The following is a 16,638-nucleotide window of genomic DNA, read 5'->3' as shown; positions in this document are numbered from 1 at the left end:
CCCTATTGAAATTAATTATTGGTACTTCTAAAGGAAACCCTCTTTCTGGAAATGTTGTTAAGTTGCATTTTTACTCCCTGACACAATTTCCAATAATTAAAATTGTTTACAAGTAGTTTACCATTCTTGAGTGGTTAGGTTACCTCATATATTACAATTAGTGTGATAACATTTTAATCAGTTGGAATAGGTTGGCAACATTAAAAATATTTTAAAATAGTGAAGACATTTGGTTCGGGTTGCATAGCTACATTAAAAATACTTAAAACACATTTGAAAGATTGGTTATGAATTGCCTATTACAGCTAACCTAACCTAAAATTTGATGTCAAATGAAAAATTAATAGTACTGAAGTAGGAAACACTTAATAGAATAACTAGTATAACCAAATCTGTGATGTAATTTAAATTACAAATAATATGAACTACAATTATTTATTTTGTGTTTATCATTTTTTTTATTATAAAATTCTAAATGATTCCAGATGCCATCTGTTTTCCCTATCGGCATTAAAACATGTGCGGTCTGGTGTTTCATTTCATATATTTTGTTTAACATTAACACATAAGCATTACCTACACATCCAGTCTATAAGAACATTGCAGAAATCACAAATATATTCCCCTTGAAAACATGTCGGTCTTGATATCCTTAACGCAATAAAAATTATTAATGAAAATTTTATCGCAAATGATAAAATTATTGTGCTATTTTGGAATAGCTTCGTAACTTTATCTCTATAAATCAAGCCGGTAATCTCCAGAATTATTGTAAATAAATTCTGGATTATTTATCGACGATACATGACCATCAAAATGAATGGCCGCATAGTAAAATAAAATCAATTGAGATTGAAATATGTGTTTTTGCAAACGATTACTATTGATTCTCCTGAAACAATGAGTAAATGTTATCGAACTTGTATGTAAACATCCATAAATACTTTTTTTTGTAAAAAAGTGCTTAATGAAAAAAGCCTGAGAATTCACGAAAAGAAGGAAAATCAACTGAATTTCATAATATTAAACGTTTCCAAATTTCTTGAGGTGCCTAAACATCAACGAAAGCAGTATTTGCGTTTTACTTTTTTTAGCACAATAATAAATTCCAGAAATAAGTTGCGATTTCCCTGACTTTTCTCGGAATTCCAGACAGTTTAAAATTTCCTGACTTTTCCAGGTTTTCTAGTCCTGTAGCAACAATGAGGACCCCAAAGTACATTGTTTTCAAGGCGCAAGTCCCAATGTCTACAGACTCATAGATAAAAGCAGCAAGTACACTACTATTGTGTGAACATGCTAGATTAATTGTAACTATGATTTTAACCATAGTTTCAACTCACCTGTCCATAGCACAACATTCTGTTTTTGTGTTTATACAGGCCATGGTTGGTCAATTATGTAAATTTTTTTCCTGAAAGTTGTACGTGATACAAGACAAACAAATAACTGTTCATTACGTGTTTAATATGTCTAAAATTTGTACTATCAATCATGAATGAGATTTATGTTTAAAATGCTGAAAAGTGGTTGTTTATGATAGTGCGTGTGAATATTTAAGGTCACTGTTAATAGTTTTGAGCTTGAAATGCTAAAAATGTTGCGTTTTCAACTGCATGCATGTATCAAATCAGGTTATAGTGCAGTGCTTTATTTGAAAATAGTTTGCCGACAAGTTTGGCACATGTAAATGTATAATTCCAGAAAGAAAAAAAAATCGGGAAACGTGAAAAATTAACTGTTCGCCCAACATATTTCGGGAAAGATGCAAATCCCGCCCAGTAAACAGGTAAACTCAGCAAGAATGAATGAACAAATGAATGGACAGCATCGAGATCTTGGAGACGATATAGAGTAATTTAGATGAGAATAGAGTATCAATGGAATGATAGTAGTATTCTACTACTATGCATTCCATTAAGCATAGGAAGCACTATAATACCATTCCGACGAAACCAGAATAGAACACACCAGTAATGTTCGTGAAAGAACACACAAGGAGATTCATATAATATTAAAAAACCACTCAGCCAAAATCGTTTACAGAATAACAGACATTACAATTCCATGCCTCAAAACCGCATCGCTTCGACGATGGTCCAGAACACAAAAATTATATCTGAGTATCGACGGAATGAACGGGTGTGGGAAACGGGAACCATGACCCCGCTGACGCACCGGCATGATGAAGTGGATGTTGTCGAAGAAGTTGCCGATGTAGCTCATGATGCCCAGCTTGGTGGATATGCGCTCCACCTTCCCCAGCTGCAGAAGGAACTTGTCCTCCTCCGTCAGCAGGTTCACGTTCTTCTTCTGGCCGACGTACTCCTTGTACGCCTTTATCTGCAACACCCGAGCCCTCCCCTCGCTGCACTGGCCCAGGGGGGGCGGAGGGATGACCGGAGGCTACCGGGCAGTGGCGGATCCAGGATTTTGGTTTGGGAGGGGCTTGACCCAGCTGAGGCTAGGCTTTATCAAGGCAAACACTAAAACAATAGTGGACCCAGATGCTTTTGGAGGGGGCTTGAGCCCCTTAGCCCCCCACCTCTGGATCCGCTACTGCTACCGGGTGATGGGTACGGAATACTCACCAATTCACCATGTCCACACAAATACGCAGAAAATGCTGACTTTTCCCATAACTTTCCACGACAAAAATTACAAATTTCCCCAACCAATAATAATTTACCTATTGTGCAAATTTTTGAAAGAAATAAAGACAGTCTAGCCTCCACCATCCTTACAACTGTACTAGTTCAAACAGAACCTTGCACAGCCATTTTAACTGTATATGCGACTATGCACTAAATAACCATCTGGAAAACCAATGTGATCAGGGTGATGGCATATCGAAGCATGATATTCCCGTCAACTTACTATCAACGAGAAAATTTCTATGACATTTCCAGGTTTAAAGTAAATTACCTGACTTTCCCTGACCCAATTTCAATTTCTCTGACTTTTCGGAACGTGGACATTAGCAGTCAGAAATTTCGAAAAGTAATAGCCCCTTGCACTATTTTAATGCCTTTGTGACATCTTGAAAAGTCATTTTAATACTTCTCCGGTTATTTTAAGCTTTGGGGGTTATAAGATGAAAAAAAGGGGTCTCCATCTCCACTACCTTTGGACTGTTACTGTACTGGACTCTTGCTCAAGAGCATGCAAGGCGAGCCCTGGTCGATCCGGGAACTTTCTCAAACTAACCCCAGGAAAATTCTGGAAAGGTACTTTACTGCAGAACATGGCTGATACTTGTCCCTAAATCCTTGGAATGGGTCATAATGCATCATCGTTAGGAACAAGATTTTACGGTGAATTGCGATAAAGCTGAAACATCAAAAATCATTTTAATGCTCAGTGTTAACACCGAAATACACACGGTGTGCAGAGCTTCAGGAAAAAAAAAAAACACCCATTTTTAAAAACTGCTTAAGACATTGGAGTAGGGGGTCTGTTTACAAAATGCATTTGAAGAATAGACTTGAGGGTAGATAAGCAATTCTACTTTCGCGCTTAAGTTTTGAAACTTTATTTTTAAGAGCGTTAAAAATGGCTGAAGCACACTCAAGTGACTCGTATTTATATCTTTTTCTTAATTTATCCTCCATGTAATGCTGTGGTTACAGTTCAAATATCACAGCTGCCCTATGCACGAGGAGAAGAGCCTTGTGCCTAGAGGAGATATCACCAACAGGTACGTGAGGCCCTTAACAGCAGGGGCTCACCTCCTGGTCCGTGGGCACCATCCGCTGCAGCAGCTCCACGCTCTCCAGGGACAGCATCTTGAGGTCGAGGGCGTTGACGGCGGCGATGACCCGCTCCACGGGCAGCTCCATCTTGCGGCGCGAGATGGCGATGTTGCGCAGCCGCGTGTGCTCCAGCAGCGACACGCTCTCCGCCTTGCGGAACCGCTTGCTGGGGAAGCTGCCCAGGCCGTCCGCCTCGCAGGTGCCGTTGGTCAGCGCCCCGCCCGGCCCCAGCTTGAAGCGCTCCTCGAAGTCCGTGAAGTCTATGACCGCGTGCAGCCGATCGTCGTCCAGCTCGTTGAAGATCGTCCCGCGCACCTGTGCGCGAAACACACTCTCTCTCGCCATCTCCGAGGGTGACAGACCTTGGGCTAGTTCACTTGCATTTATTGTTAGATTTTCGGTCATATACATTTTTTTTTATCAAAAACTTTAATTTAAAAAAAATTATATTTTTTGCAATAACAAAAAAAAATAAAAATGATATAAATTAATTGGAATTTTACTATATTACTATTAGCCTAAGAATAATACCCTGGAAAATCCTGACATTTTTGTTGTTGTTATAAAACTGAAATTTTTGGCAGATACTGTAACGAGGCCAAGAATTTATTTTTCCGTTTCACACCGCAACCCAATACTCGTCTCATCTGACCTTACATCAGACTGGCACAGAGACGATCTGTTTACTCCCTTACAATAGCGCAACCGAGTACAACAACACAAGTCGGGCATCTTTTTTTTGGCGATAACCACGGGACAACACACACACTAGGAAAGAGCTCGGCCCCGAGGGTCTGCAGTCTGGCGGGATTTCGGGACGCAGAACCAAAATCAGAACTGCCAGACCGAGTGTCGAACAAGGACCCACTGCTTCACCTCGCTCCACGCCAGACGGTACCTGGTTGGGCTTGAGCGCGATCCAGTTGAGCGTGGGCAGCTTGTACTTGGTCTGCACCTTCCTCTTGATGGTCATGGCCCCGTCCGGAGCCTGCATCATGCCGGCGGGGGGCGGCGGCGTAGGGGCGCTGAACAGCCCCTTGCTGGAGGGCGGAGGGGGCGGGCAGGGCGGCGGGGGCGGCGGCGCGGGCGCGGGGGGAGGGGCGGGGGCGGGCGGGGGCAGGGCGACGACGCTCTCCCCGTTGGTCGAGCTGCCGTCTGCAAGCAACGCGACATCTTGCATCGGTCCGGGACCACAGCTTCCGGGCGACTGTAGGTTCACACATCCAGGGGCGTAGCCGGGGGGGGGGGGGGGGTGTTAGGGGTTCAAACCCCCCCCCCCCTTTAGCACCAAATCTTTAATTAATTTCTTATTCATCACTCAAACAAATTTCATATTAAAATTAGTAAAATTTTTACCATTACAATATTTAAATTTAAGTACTGAAAACTGCTAAAATAGCACTATTTTACACCTTAAAATCCAAATTTTTCCGGGGGAGGACCCCCGGACCCCCCATTTTAATACGGGGGGGGGGGGGGGGGGGGGGCATGCTTCTTAACACCCCCCATACACAAATCCTGGCTACGCCACTGCACACATCATATTCTATTTTTTCCTTATTCTGCAGTCATCTGGACTAGCTTTCATTACTCTTAACACCAATAACTTCCCCAAATGGTTTTAACAACATTTCCCTGTTTATCATCGTGTTAGATAAATTCATTTGTGGACAGTGAAACAAACAGCTAAACATATATGCTCCTGTTTTTCTGAACATCAAACAAATAGTCATTTTTAGGTTTTCTGAGGATACTGTTTTCTTAATTTGAATCAAAATGCAAATAATACACGAATTTCAAAAATTTCTCATCAAATTGAAATATACTGTAAAAATATGTTTTTTACACTTCACGAGAGTCAAACATTAATGTAAAACACAAGTTAAATGAAAAAGACAGAAATATATAAATTATAATTATAGATTGTTACAAACAAAAAGCTTGTACATACTATGTTGGTGAAAACAAAATCAAAACTTTTGAATAAATCTTCTTGACTTCAAACATTTAACACTTTTTTTAATTTAAATTTTTTGAGAACAAGTCACACTTGCTGTGTCTTAACACTAACAATAATTAATTTAAAAAATATATATATTTGAAATGTTAAATGAAATATCAAAATACTCAATCAGAGAGAATTAGAAATTTTAAAACTGTACACACCCCTAGTTAAGCGGTACTCACAAAGGAAGCTTCAGCGTTTTACAGGGTTCCACTGCTATAGTGTAACCAAGACCCTACCGCAGGCCGGTCTACAATAGTGATAGCGCAATTCCTACTACGACCAATCGTAAAAACACATGCACGAGGGCATTTCTCCGCCCAAATAAAATAATAGGACGAGCTTCATTGGAAATAAGATTTCACTAACTCCACTCACTCTCTATTTTACAGGTTTTAGAAGAGATGACAGCCTGGGGGCTAGCTACATCAATACTTGGCTTAAGATTTTGAGACACAAGTATGACTAATTACGTGCCTAGCTATTACAAAACATTTTTACTATTTATTTAATACTCTGACCCCTAGTAAGCGGTACTCACAAGGTAGCTTCAGCGGTTTACAGGGTTACACTGCTATACCATAACCAAAGACCCAACTGCAGGCCGGTCTACAACAGTGATGGTGCAATTCCTACTACGTACGACCAATTGAAAAATACGTGCACAACACTTTTGCATTAAGGATTTTGAGACACAAGGTATGACTAATTACGTGCCTGGCTATTAGAAAAATTTTTTACTGTTTATTTAATACTCTGGTGGTTGTACACCCCCAGGGGCGTGCCTAGGGGGGACGGGGGGAACGTACGGGACCGAACCCCCCCCCCCCCCTCCAGGGCTAAAAATATTTTAATATTAAATTCATAAAATGAAAAAAAAAATAAAAAATTTAGTATGATATTAAAATAAATTCAATGACACAAGCATAAATGTTTAATTAAACTTAGTACACTTTCCATTTTTTGGCGTAACTAAACCAAAAAATATTTCCGATACTCACAATTGAAGAATGTTGGAGTGAACCGACTTCACAAGACTGACTTTTATGAAGTTACGGCCAGTATTTTTTTGATAGCCTGAATCAGCAATATTGAACACGTATTTTTTCAAAATTTTTCCCGGGGGAGGACCCCCGGACTAGCTGGGGGGTATTCCATAACCCCCCCCCCCCCCCCGGAAAGACCCCAGCCTTCTGCCTGACCCCCTCCCCAGAGCAAAATCCTGGGCACGCCACTGTACACCCCTCCCAGGTTTGGACAGGGTTGCAGTGTTGAAAAGAGGGTCAGAGGGCCACGCACCTCGGGGCAGGGTCATGGTGAGGGTCTCGAGCTGCGTGATCTTGGACTCTAGCACAGACTGGCGGCTGCGCGACTCCTGCTGCTGCTGGGCCACGGCGCGACGCAGCGTGGTGACCTCCTCGTCCACCCGGCGCCGCGCCTCGAGAAGCTCGTCCCGCTCCGCGCGCGCGGCCGCCAGCTGCGTCTCCAGCTCCGCCAGCTTGGCCAGCGAGTCCCGCTCCAGCTCCGCCAGCCGGTCGTGGGCCTGCCGTTCACACCCCCTCCTTCAGCACGCTTATCCACCGCCGACACACATCCGTCGCCCGAGTATTTAGAGTGTTCTACGTCCGTTTGAAGTAAGTTCAAATAACTGTGAATATCATGACACAGAACAAAAATATCATTTGGTCTTAAATTTAAGAACAAAACATTTTTATGTGCGTGGAGGTGTACGGATATGTTACAAATGAATGCTAATATTAATTTCGTGTCCGTAGCATAAAAAAAACCTAAAAAGTGGACATAGAACACTCCAATTCTCAGGCGGGGACATGCCGTTGCTAACTCGCCCTGGTCCGTCGCGGCAAAAAAACCTCAATAATGTACAACATGAACCAACATCAGCTGATGTTACATGCAAATCCTGTGAAAGCAACGGGCAGAGGACGACTTGAAATGGGGCGGAGCCCGGCAGTTCTTAGTGACGACCGGTCGAAGCGCCACTGTGTCAGCTTGTGGGAGACAGAATGTGAACAGTCACCGATAATGGAATGAGCTATGTTGAAAGAGTTTTGTGGGACGAAAATGCTCATTAATTTGAATTCATTTGAAGTTAGATATTGACCTACTTTGTCAAAGACTGGGGTATGAAGATAAAAAAAAAGTATAGTTTTTGCATTTTTTTTTGTAACATAATGATGGACAAAGACAAGCTGCTATTCACAGCAAGTTTCCTGGGCGATGTGAATGTAGAAGTACTGGTAACTGTATTCGTCTTCTAAAATTTAACACTCAATAAACTTTTCTTGCAGTCTGCAGCAATGAAGTGTTTTTAACACACATGCATATACAATGAGAACTGGACTTGAGCAAACTGAAATTTTCATTATTTAAAATGTTAATTTTTTTTTTTTTTGGGGGGGGGGGGTTAGTAACAAAAGCTATTCAGGCGTAAAGCATAAACTCTTACGATGGGGGCCAGGATAATATTGTACCATTATTTAAACGCGTGAAGGGAAAAATATTAAATGCTTCCTTGCGACCATGTGCAGCATTAGGCAGCGATTGCTTTGTCCCACAGTTCCTTTTCTCTCCTTGTATGTCTTGTGACACCTCAATGTCAGAGGGCAGGTACCTCAAGTCATCCATTTAGTCACATTATTAATGTTTTTAATATTATGGAACACATAAAATACAATGTCCATCGAATTGACAGAGCCATATGATTCTATGAAGGGCTGGATGATTAATAAAGAGAAACATCACAAAAATGAATTGAAATTGCAAAATCCTTAACTAGCTTTTACATGTTACAAAGCGATTGTTTGGCCAATGCATCATCCTTCAGTAAGTGCCAAAATACTACTAAAGTACCCAAAAAAATTTAACAGAATAAGTAATCAAGTAAGTATAATGTTTAGTTCCTTTTATTTTATCAGTTAAAGTAAAAAAAAGAGAGAGATAAGGAAACATAAAAAATACAGCTTACCATTCCATGTTGTTTTGAAAGCAAAAAAAAACATAAAATAAAGAATAAATAAATATGTAATAAATACAACAGCTATCATAATAAAAACAAAAGCATGCACTATACTGGACTAAATTATATGTATTGAAAAAATTAATATTAAAATAATGCTAGGACAATGGGCACAAATAGGTAAAATGAAAATAACAGCTCGACAAACATGTTCACATCGAAGACAGGAATGTAAAAGAGAACCGAGCGAACGTAGCGACACGTACATGACCCAGCTCGTCGTCCAGTTCCGCCACCTTCTCCAGCGCCGCAGTCTTGGTCTCGCTGTCCTCCATCAGTGCCGCCACGTCGAACACGTTGTCCAAGTACGCAGATATCTGTATCTGGAGCACCACAGAGGACATGGTCAGTGGCCCCCGTGCCAGGCAGCTAGCGCTCTGGGCAGACAACACACAGCCGTCCCCTTCCTTTCCCGGTTCCCCCCAAAACATCATCAAATTCAAGCTTATTTTAAATTTTGACACAGCTCATTATGCAACTAAACACTTAAGGTTTTTCAACATGTAGGGTGTCTCCTTTTTTCCTATTTAAATTTAACAAATGGTTGTTGCAGTTTCATACGGCTGTCATAACTACCTAATAAAACATGATACTGTATATTGTTAAACAAGTTTTAAATCTATATATAAAGTATTTGTTTAAGGCCATATATTTTTAAGCGCACTGCAATAGTAAGTGTAAACTATTAATTCCCCTTCACATTTTTTTTTTTAAATCAAATCTATAACGTAAATTTAAAAACATATTCTTTTCATCCCTCAAATTTTGTTCTGAAATTCTCCCGCCCCTGAAAAACTGGCGCTGTGGGCACAAGCCCAGTTGGCCCGTTTGTAAATCGGAGCCGGGACATCACGTCAGCAGTACTCCACAGCGGTCCACTGCTGCACAGATATTCTGTCGAGCAGACAACCTGCCATTACGGCTCGGTTCCATGCGCCATGTTGGTTATTTCGATTTCTTGTCATTGCAACTGTTCACGAGTTATTTCTGTCGATTCATCACGAGAGCTCAAACATATGCAAGAGAGCTATCGTGGTTAATGTACCCAAATGGCCTTTAGAGAAACATAATATAAAAATAAAATTAATAAATTTCAGTGCATGACAAGAGACTCACAAAAGAGAATTAACATCTTAGAACTACTATGTACGTATATCTTTAAGTACAGCAGAGAGGCCACAAAAATCTGTTACAATATTTGTCTGACCGAACTTTCAAATTCAGCAGACTTTTTTTTTTTTTTAAATTTAATAATTTACCAATTTTGCAATACTCTCAAAGAAATAAAGAAAACCTAGCCTCCACTATCCCCAAAGCTTTATTATTTCAAAGAGAACCTTCCATATACCATTTTATAGTGTATGAGCATGCATGATATTTTCCCTTAAAATTACTATCACTAGGGAATTTCCATGACTTCTCCAGGATTTAAAGTAAATTCCCTGACTTTCCCTCATCAGTTCCAACTTCCCTGACTTTTTCCTGAATGCACCATCTCGCAGGTTTACAAACATATTTACCAAGGATGTATAGGGACCAAAAAGACTCCATACTGGGTTGAACAGTTTTTATGTCTAAGTCAGTGGTGGCCAACTCCACTCTTTATGAGGGCCAGGTATAATTTTTGGAAACTAATTTGAGGGCCCAAAAATATGAATTAATATTAAAAAAAATTTATTTCTAACATGATCTGCTGCAAAGAAGTAACAAAAAAAAAGTATTTACAACAAAAAAAATTAATTGTAAAACCCACAAAATAATTACTATAAAACATTATATAAATAACATACAAAGATATAGTTTTGAATAACTGCATAAGACTTTAGAACAGTGTCTGGCTGACAACTTACTCTACATACACGCAAACAAAGACTGTTGATGCAAGACAGTACGACGTAATAATATTTCTGTGTCTGGATGTTCTTTCGACGGGCTGTAATAAAAAGATTTTGCAGGCCGCCAGTTGAAGCCAAATTCTGAAGATTACACAAAAATGGCCAAAAACTAGTTGAAACCATGATGGTTGTCCCTTGGGTTTCTACCCCTCCCCATTACGGTTATCTGCCTAGCTTTATTCGCTGAGGTTAGGTTAGGTTAGGTTAGGTTAGGTTAGGTTAGGTTAGGTTAGGTTAGGTTAGGTTAGGTTAGGTTAGGTTAGGTTAGGTTAGTTTAGGTTAGGATAGGTTATGTTAGGATAGGTTAGGTCATTTTTAACTATTTCAATCAAAAAAGGTTAGGTTACATTAGGTTAGGTTATGTTAGGTTAGGTTATGTCATTTTTAAATAATTCAGAAGAAAAATGTTAGGTTAGGAAAGGGATGTCTGGTCTTGGAGACACACGGCCGACACAAGCGACAGGGTGCCATTACGGTTATCTGCCTAGCTTTATTCGCTGAGGTTAGGTTAGGTTAGGTTAGTTTAGGTTAGGATAGGTTATGTTAGGATAGGTTAGGTCATTTTTAACTATTTCAATCAAAAAAGGTTAGGTTACATTAGGTTAGGTTATGTTAGGTTAGGTTATGTCATTGTTAAATAATTCAGAAGAAAAATGTTAGGTTAGGAAAGGGATGTCTGGTCTTGGAGGCACGCGGCCGACACCAGCGACAGGGTGTCACCTGCAGCTCCTCGCTCTCCGTGTGCCTGAGCTTCTCCAGGTACTCGTCCAGGCCGAGCTTGGTGAACTCGTACTGCAGGTGGACGCGGAAGTTCATGTCCTCCACCGAGTGCACCACGATGTTCACAAACTGCATGCACGCCACCTGCAGCCAAGCACACCACTTCCTTCGACATGTTCTCCCAACTATTTCCATACATCATATGGCAATTTTTTTTCATTTATATAAAAAACTAGGGCTGTTACATTATCCGATAATAATGGAAATCGGATATCGCCGATGTTCAGCTCTCGGGGACAGCTAAAGGAGGTATCTGAAAAAAATTTATCTTCACAACTTTAATTTCTTTTAAAATACTGGCCATGTTTGTCATGGTTTTAATTTTATTGAATTATTTTAAAATACATTTTTTTAAAGGAACATCTAAAAAAATTATCAACTTAGGCACAGTTTAGTTACAAGTAAATGGAAATGATGAAGTTTATTTAATATATAAGTAATGCACAATTTTCAATAAACTGTCTTTCAATTTGAGATTTAGACTTCCTCAACCTTATAAAAATTATTTTCTTATTATTCATTCGGATAGTGTGGCCAGTAATTGTAGATGCAGATTGTAACATCAGGTATTGGTGGTGGTATCGAGACATCGGTAATGGTACCAAGGTATCGGGAATTGGTATCAGAAAAGCCATAAAATAAAGCAAAATTAAACGTGGAGCAACTGTAGTAAAAAATACAATTTCTATTGGCAGGAATGCACACTTTTTGAAGTTATAAGGCTACAGCCCATCTATAATAGCAATGTCCCAAATTGTATCCAACGGACACTGATCGCTGAATGGTGCAAATGAGCCTCTGACATTGTGAATTTTCTGGTTCGAATACATTGATCAACTTCAAATTTTTATCCCAATCTGTGTCTTTTGGTGGCATAGAAAAAGAAAACTTATGATTATTGTGGTTACTGGTTCCTGTTTTAAAAATGTGCTCCTAAACAGAAAGGAAAGACTAAATTTTGTTGAACTTCCACCAACTTTCACAAGTACAATGAATATTCAAACTTTAGCTGGGTTCTCATTTACAATGAAAACAATAAATAAAACAATTAACAAACATTTACTTTAGGGCTCTATATTTACTGAGCTATGGTGAATACTTTAGAAACCAACAGATTTAAACACGGCAACTGTAGACAAAGGGCAGCTTACTGTATGTCAATGTGACATCAATCACATTGGAATAAGGAAACGGATCGACCATAGGTTCCGACTGTTGCAGCCAGGCCTTATACTCGATTACCATGTTTGCAGAGCATCACCACATGCCATTACAACCTCCCCTCCCCCCCCCCCTTCCCACCAGCCTCAAGGATAACAATATGTCCCAAATGTTCAAATCGCTCACCAACACAGAAAAATTGAATGGCTAGATCAATACGTCAAGTATATCTGACTAAAAAAAATTGTTATAATTTATTATTCATTTAATTTAATTTAACATTCATGAAACTAACATCACTATACCAAGCTCCTAAAAAAATTGAAACATTTGGTAAACACATATTTAAAGGGGATTTAGCCCCAAAACTGAGATTTTTAAATTTATTTTTGATTTTGAGTTATTTATCTAAAGTTAACAGGTATGAAAACACACTGGGATGAAATAACTTATTAGTTCTAGAAAAGCAACTTCCAACTGTCATGACCATTACACCAGACCATGAATGTTGACACGTACTTAAAGTTAGATCCCATGCCATGCACAGCCGTAAAATATAATATGCCAGCTGTAATGTAAGTTGTGGAGCAATATTTTAAAAAGAAAGATAGTGGGGCCTATCTCCCTTAAAACTGAATATGTAGTACGATTCAAGCTTTTGCCGCAGCAATGGTTTTAGTTACTAAAATGAAACAAACTTGGTCCATTGAGTTGAATATTGAATAATCTCACTACCAGTTTTTTTTACTAAGCATATTATAGTCATGGAAAATACCAGAAGCAGGAAATGGTCAAAGCTGCGTTATTTAAATGACTTGGAGCTGGGAAATCTCAACTGAACAGTACAGGAAATTAAAGTATTTCAAAGCTTACCATGAACTCTATGTGAAAAACTTCATAATTTATGAAATATTCCATGAGCGTGTGAAAACGTCTTCTTTCGTGGCAAACTTCTTTGAAGTTATCGAAAGCAGACAGTATGATCTCGTGGCCCCCTTTCACGAGGCAAATCGCAGCTAGCAGCTCTAGTACCAATGCTTTAGTCCTGGAAAAGGCATACAAAACTATGTGGGAAAATAAAAATTACTATTGTAACACATAAGCAACACTCCACTGGAAGTAGATTCCAAACATATTATTAATTTTGGGAGGTTACAGTAAATATTACAATGGTTATAATAAATCATATATGATCATAAGTAGGGACATGTAATTTTCATGATTGGTCATCATTAGACTGCAATAAAGTATTCCCGGGATAACAATTGTTCGCTTGTAATTGGCAGATGTCTACAAGACAAGCCACTGCCCCATTTGACCGAGCCATTCAGGACATGTCTGCTTCCAGCACTGGAGGACTGTGATTGGTGCGCTGACAGCAGACATGTACCTGAAATAAACTAAGCTAACCACAAAAAAAAAGACAATGCAACAAAATACTAACAAACAGCTGGTCTGGACATATTTTTTGCAAAAAAAAAAAAAAAAAAAAAAAAACATGACCCTAATCATAAGCTTAGCAGATAATGCATATTTAACTGTTCGTCTACATAAAAGCTGGGTAAACTTGTTCTGCACAGAGAATAATCATCTACTTTTATTTTTATCAGGGACAAGAATTTATTCAACTATTTGCTAAGATTTATGTTGCAATTAATCTAGCATTCAAACAACAAAAATGAAAATTGTTCTATGAATATGAAGTTGGATTTCACGGTTTTTGGTGTGTGATTACAATCTACCAGCACACCCTCAAAATCTCAAGGCAGCTTGTTTGACTTCAGAAATGTTTAGAAACATGAATGTCTGCCTCTAGTTAGGAATTTTTGTACATCATGAATCACACACACACAAAAAAAATAAATATCTATCTTCTACCTACTTTCAGTAGGCAGAAACAAAAAAAAAAAGACCGCTGAACCAAACCAAAATTCTTCTGTGTAGTTTTCCTGGTGTAATTTTTTTTAACAGCAAGTCTCTAAACTTTAATTCTAGGGTAAAGTATTGACGTTTCCTCTGGTGAAACACAAAATTATTTCTCTAATGGATTTTACTTTGGTAAATACAGATACAAAATATTTTTGTACAAGGCTTGAAAAATTATTGAATGTTAGAAAATGTGGTTCAAATTGAAAATTTTTAGGTAGATATTTCTTCTTGTTTAAAAGTAATATTTCACAAATTTAATTTTTTTAATTTTTTAAAATGTTTAAACTGATAGTGGCCAATTTGTTTTAAACTGACTATGAATATTAAAAACAAGATTATCTTTGAGTAACCCTAATGCTCTTTAAAATTGTGCAGATTTGTTGAAGCCTCACCGAATCTGAAATTTTAATCCTTCCTTGCGGTAAGGTAGTGAAACATTTGAAAAATACAAAATGTTAAATATCCACTGACAGAAGAATTTTTCTATAACTTTTCAAAAGGAATTTTTTGTTACTTTTGAATTGTTCAATTTATTGATTCCAGAGTTTGGCCATTAATAAACCTGAGCCACCCTGTGTGTATTATTTTACAATGACAGTAATCAATACTGCACTCACCTCAAACTCTTGTGCATGAGACTCAGGGCGATGCAGTTGATGGCCTCTCTGTGCTGTATCACCATGTTGAAGCCATACTACAAAGGAGGAAACATCACAGTTAAGGGACTCTGTACAATTAATTTAAAAACTCACTCACTATCCCTCCTGCATGCCTAAACTTATCTCGTTAGAAATAGGGGAAGAGGAAAACAAAGCATACGCTTTAGCATTTGGAACATGAGCCATGAATGATATTATAGAGAAAAATGAGAATGTTATAATCAAAGCATAACTAACAAGGAAAAACAAGGTGAGAGGTAATAGGATACCAAAGACACCATTGTGGTTTCAACAGTTGTTAGGCTACAACAATTTTTTTTACTGTTTGATTTACCTTTAGTAAGGTAGGGATTATCTTAGACCATAAACCAGTGTAAATTTATATTATTATTTCAATTGTAGTTAATTCTTAATTACTATTACTAGTAAGTTACAATGAATTTAGAGGGGAAACTATTTGTAGCAGCCAGGTACTTTACTATAAAAAGGCCAAATTTGGAATATCAAAACATAAAAAAATGGTTGTGGCCTGAAAACTATTGAAACAAAGATGATGTCTCTCACGTTCCCATCCTTCCTCCTCACAAAGCATAAAAGAATGACCACTAAAAATACATTCCATATTTTCAAGTTTCAAATACAGGAACCCACAGAAGAATATATGCATGGATGGATTTAGGCTTTCCTTTGCCCCCCCCCCCCCCCCCTTACCCTGCTTTCACAGAGCAATAAACAAATCACACCAGGTAAAATTTGTTTTGCATCCATGTACATAATGCAAAATTTTAAATTAATTCTTCTCGTACTCTATGAACTTATCAATGTTTAATATACTATTTATTTCACATACTGTATTTAAGGAAATAATTAAGTGTTCAAGGTTCAATGTACACACAATAGATTAAAAAACAATTCTCATTTATTTTAATTTTAAAATTACAATATTAAAAATATGGGTGAATCTGTGCTCTTTCTAAACCCTGAACAAAGCCATCTAAGGCTTTCAGATTGAGTTCTGTAAGCATGGCACTGGACCACAGCTTGATCTGCTGTGGGGTGGACGAGATATCTATTATCTCTGTCAAGAAGCACACAAAACTACTGTTAATGTTTACTGATGGCACATGTCAAAGTTATCAATGAACCTTCGAATGCCTTTTGTTTCCCAGCTTCTGAAAACCAGTCACTGACCTACATCGAAAACCAATTTTCCTTAGACACACAACGTTGAACTTTATTTACGTTACTCAAACCTTCTAAAACTGTGTTAATCATCTCAAATATCATCATCAACCATTAACATTCACATGTACAGTAGTGTCTATTTATATGACCGTCGCTTATCCAACATTCCATATTATCCAACATCCCACCGTCCCAGGGAAAACGGACTACGATCAAAAATTTCTTTAAATCATTA

General features: G+C 38.4%; 1 protein-coding gene across 2 annotated transcripts in view; it reads right to left on the bottom strand.

Annotated features, from left to right (window-relative positions):
• Positions 1-27: 27 nt before the first annotated feature.
• LOC134536958 (formin-like protein) overlaps positions 28-16,638 on the bottom strand; it is a 123,766-nt gene continuing 107,155 nt past the window's right edge. For both annotated transcript variants that reach the window (XM_063377071.1, XM_063377070.1), the window contains 8 exons: positions 15,177-15,253; positions 13,504-13,675; positions 11,410-11,553; positions 9,001-9,117; positions 7,057-7,300; positions 4,651-4,907; positions 3,729-4,067; positions 28-2,343 (listed from right to left, as the gene is read on the bottom strand). In XM_063377071.1, coding sequence (XP_063233141.1) covers positions 2,041-2,343; positions 3,729-4,067; positions 4,651-4,907; positions 7,057-7,300; positions 9,001-9,117; positions 11,410-11,553; positions 13,504-13,675; positions 15,177-15,253 — 1,653 coding nt within the window. In that variant the 3' untranslated portion in view covers positions 28-2,040. The remainder of the gene's footprint in view (positions 2,344-3,728; positions 4,068-4,650; positions 4,908-7,056; positions 7,301-9,000; positions 9,118-11,409; positions 11,554-13,503; positions 13,676-15,176; positions 15,254-16,638) is intronic.

The sequence above is a fragment of the Bacillus rossius genome, chromosome 11 (assembly GCF_032445375.1).
Source record: "Bacillus rossius redtenbacheri isolate Brsri chromosome 11, Brsri_v3, whole genome shotgun sequence".
Classification (NCBI taxonomy): domain Eukaryota; kingdom Metazoa; phylum Arthropoda; class Insecta; order Phasmatodea; family Bacillidae; genus Bacillus; species Bacillus rossius.
This window is presented reverse-complemented; position numbering and strand designations above follow the sequence as displayed.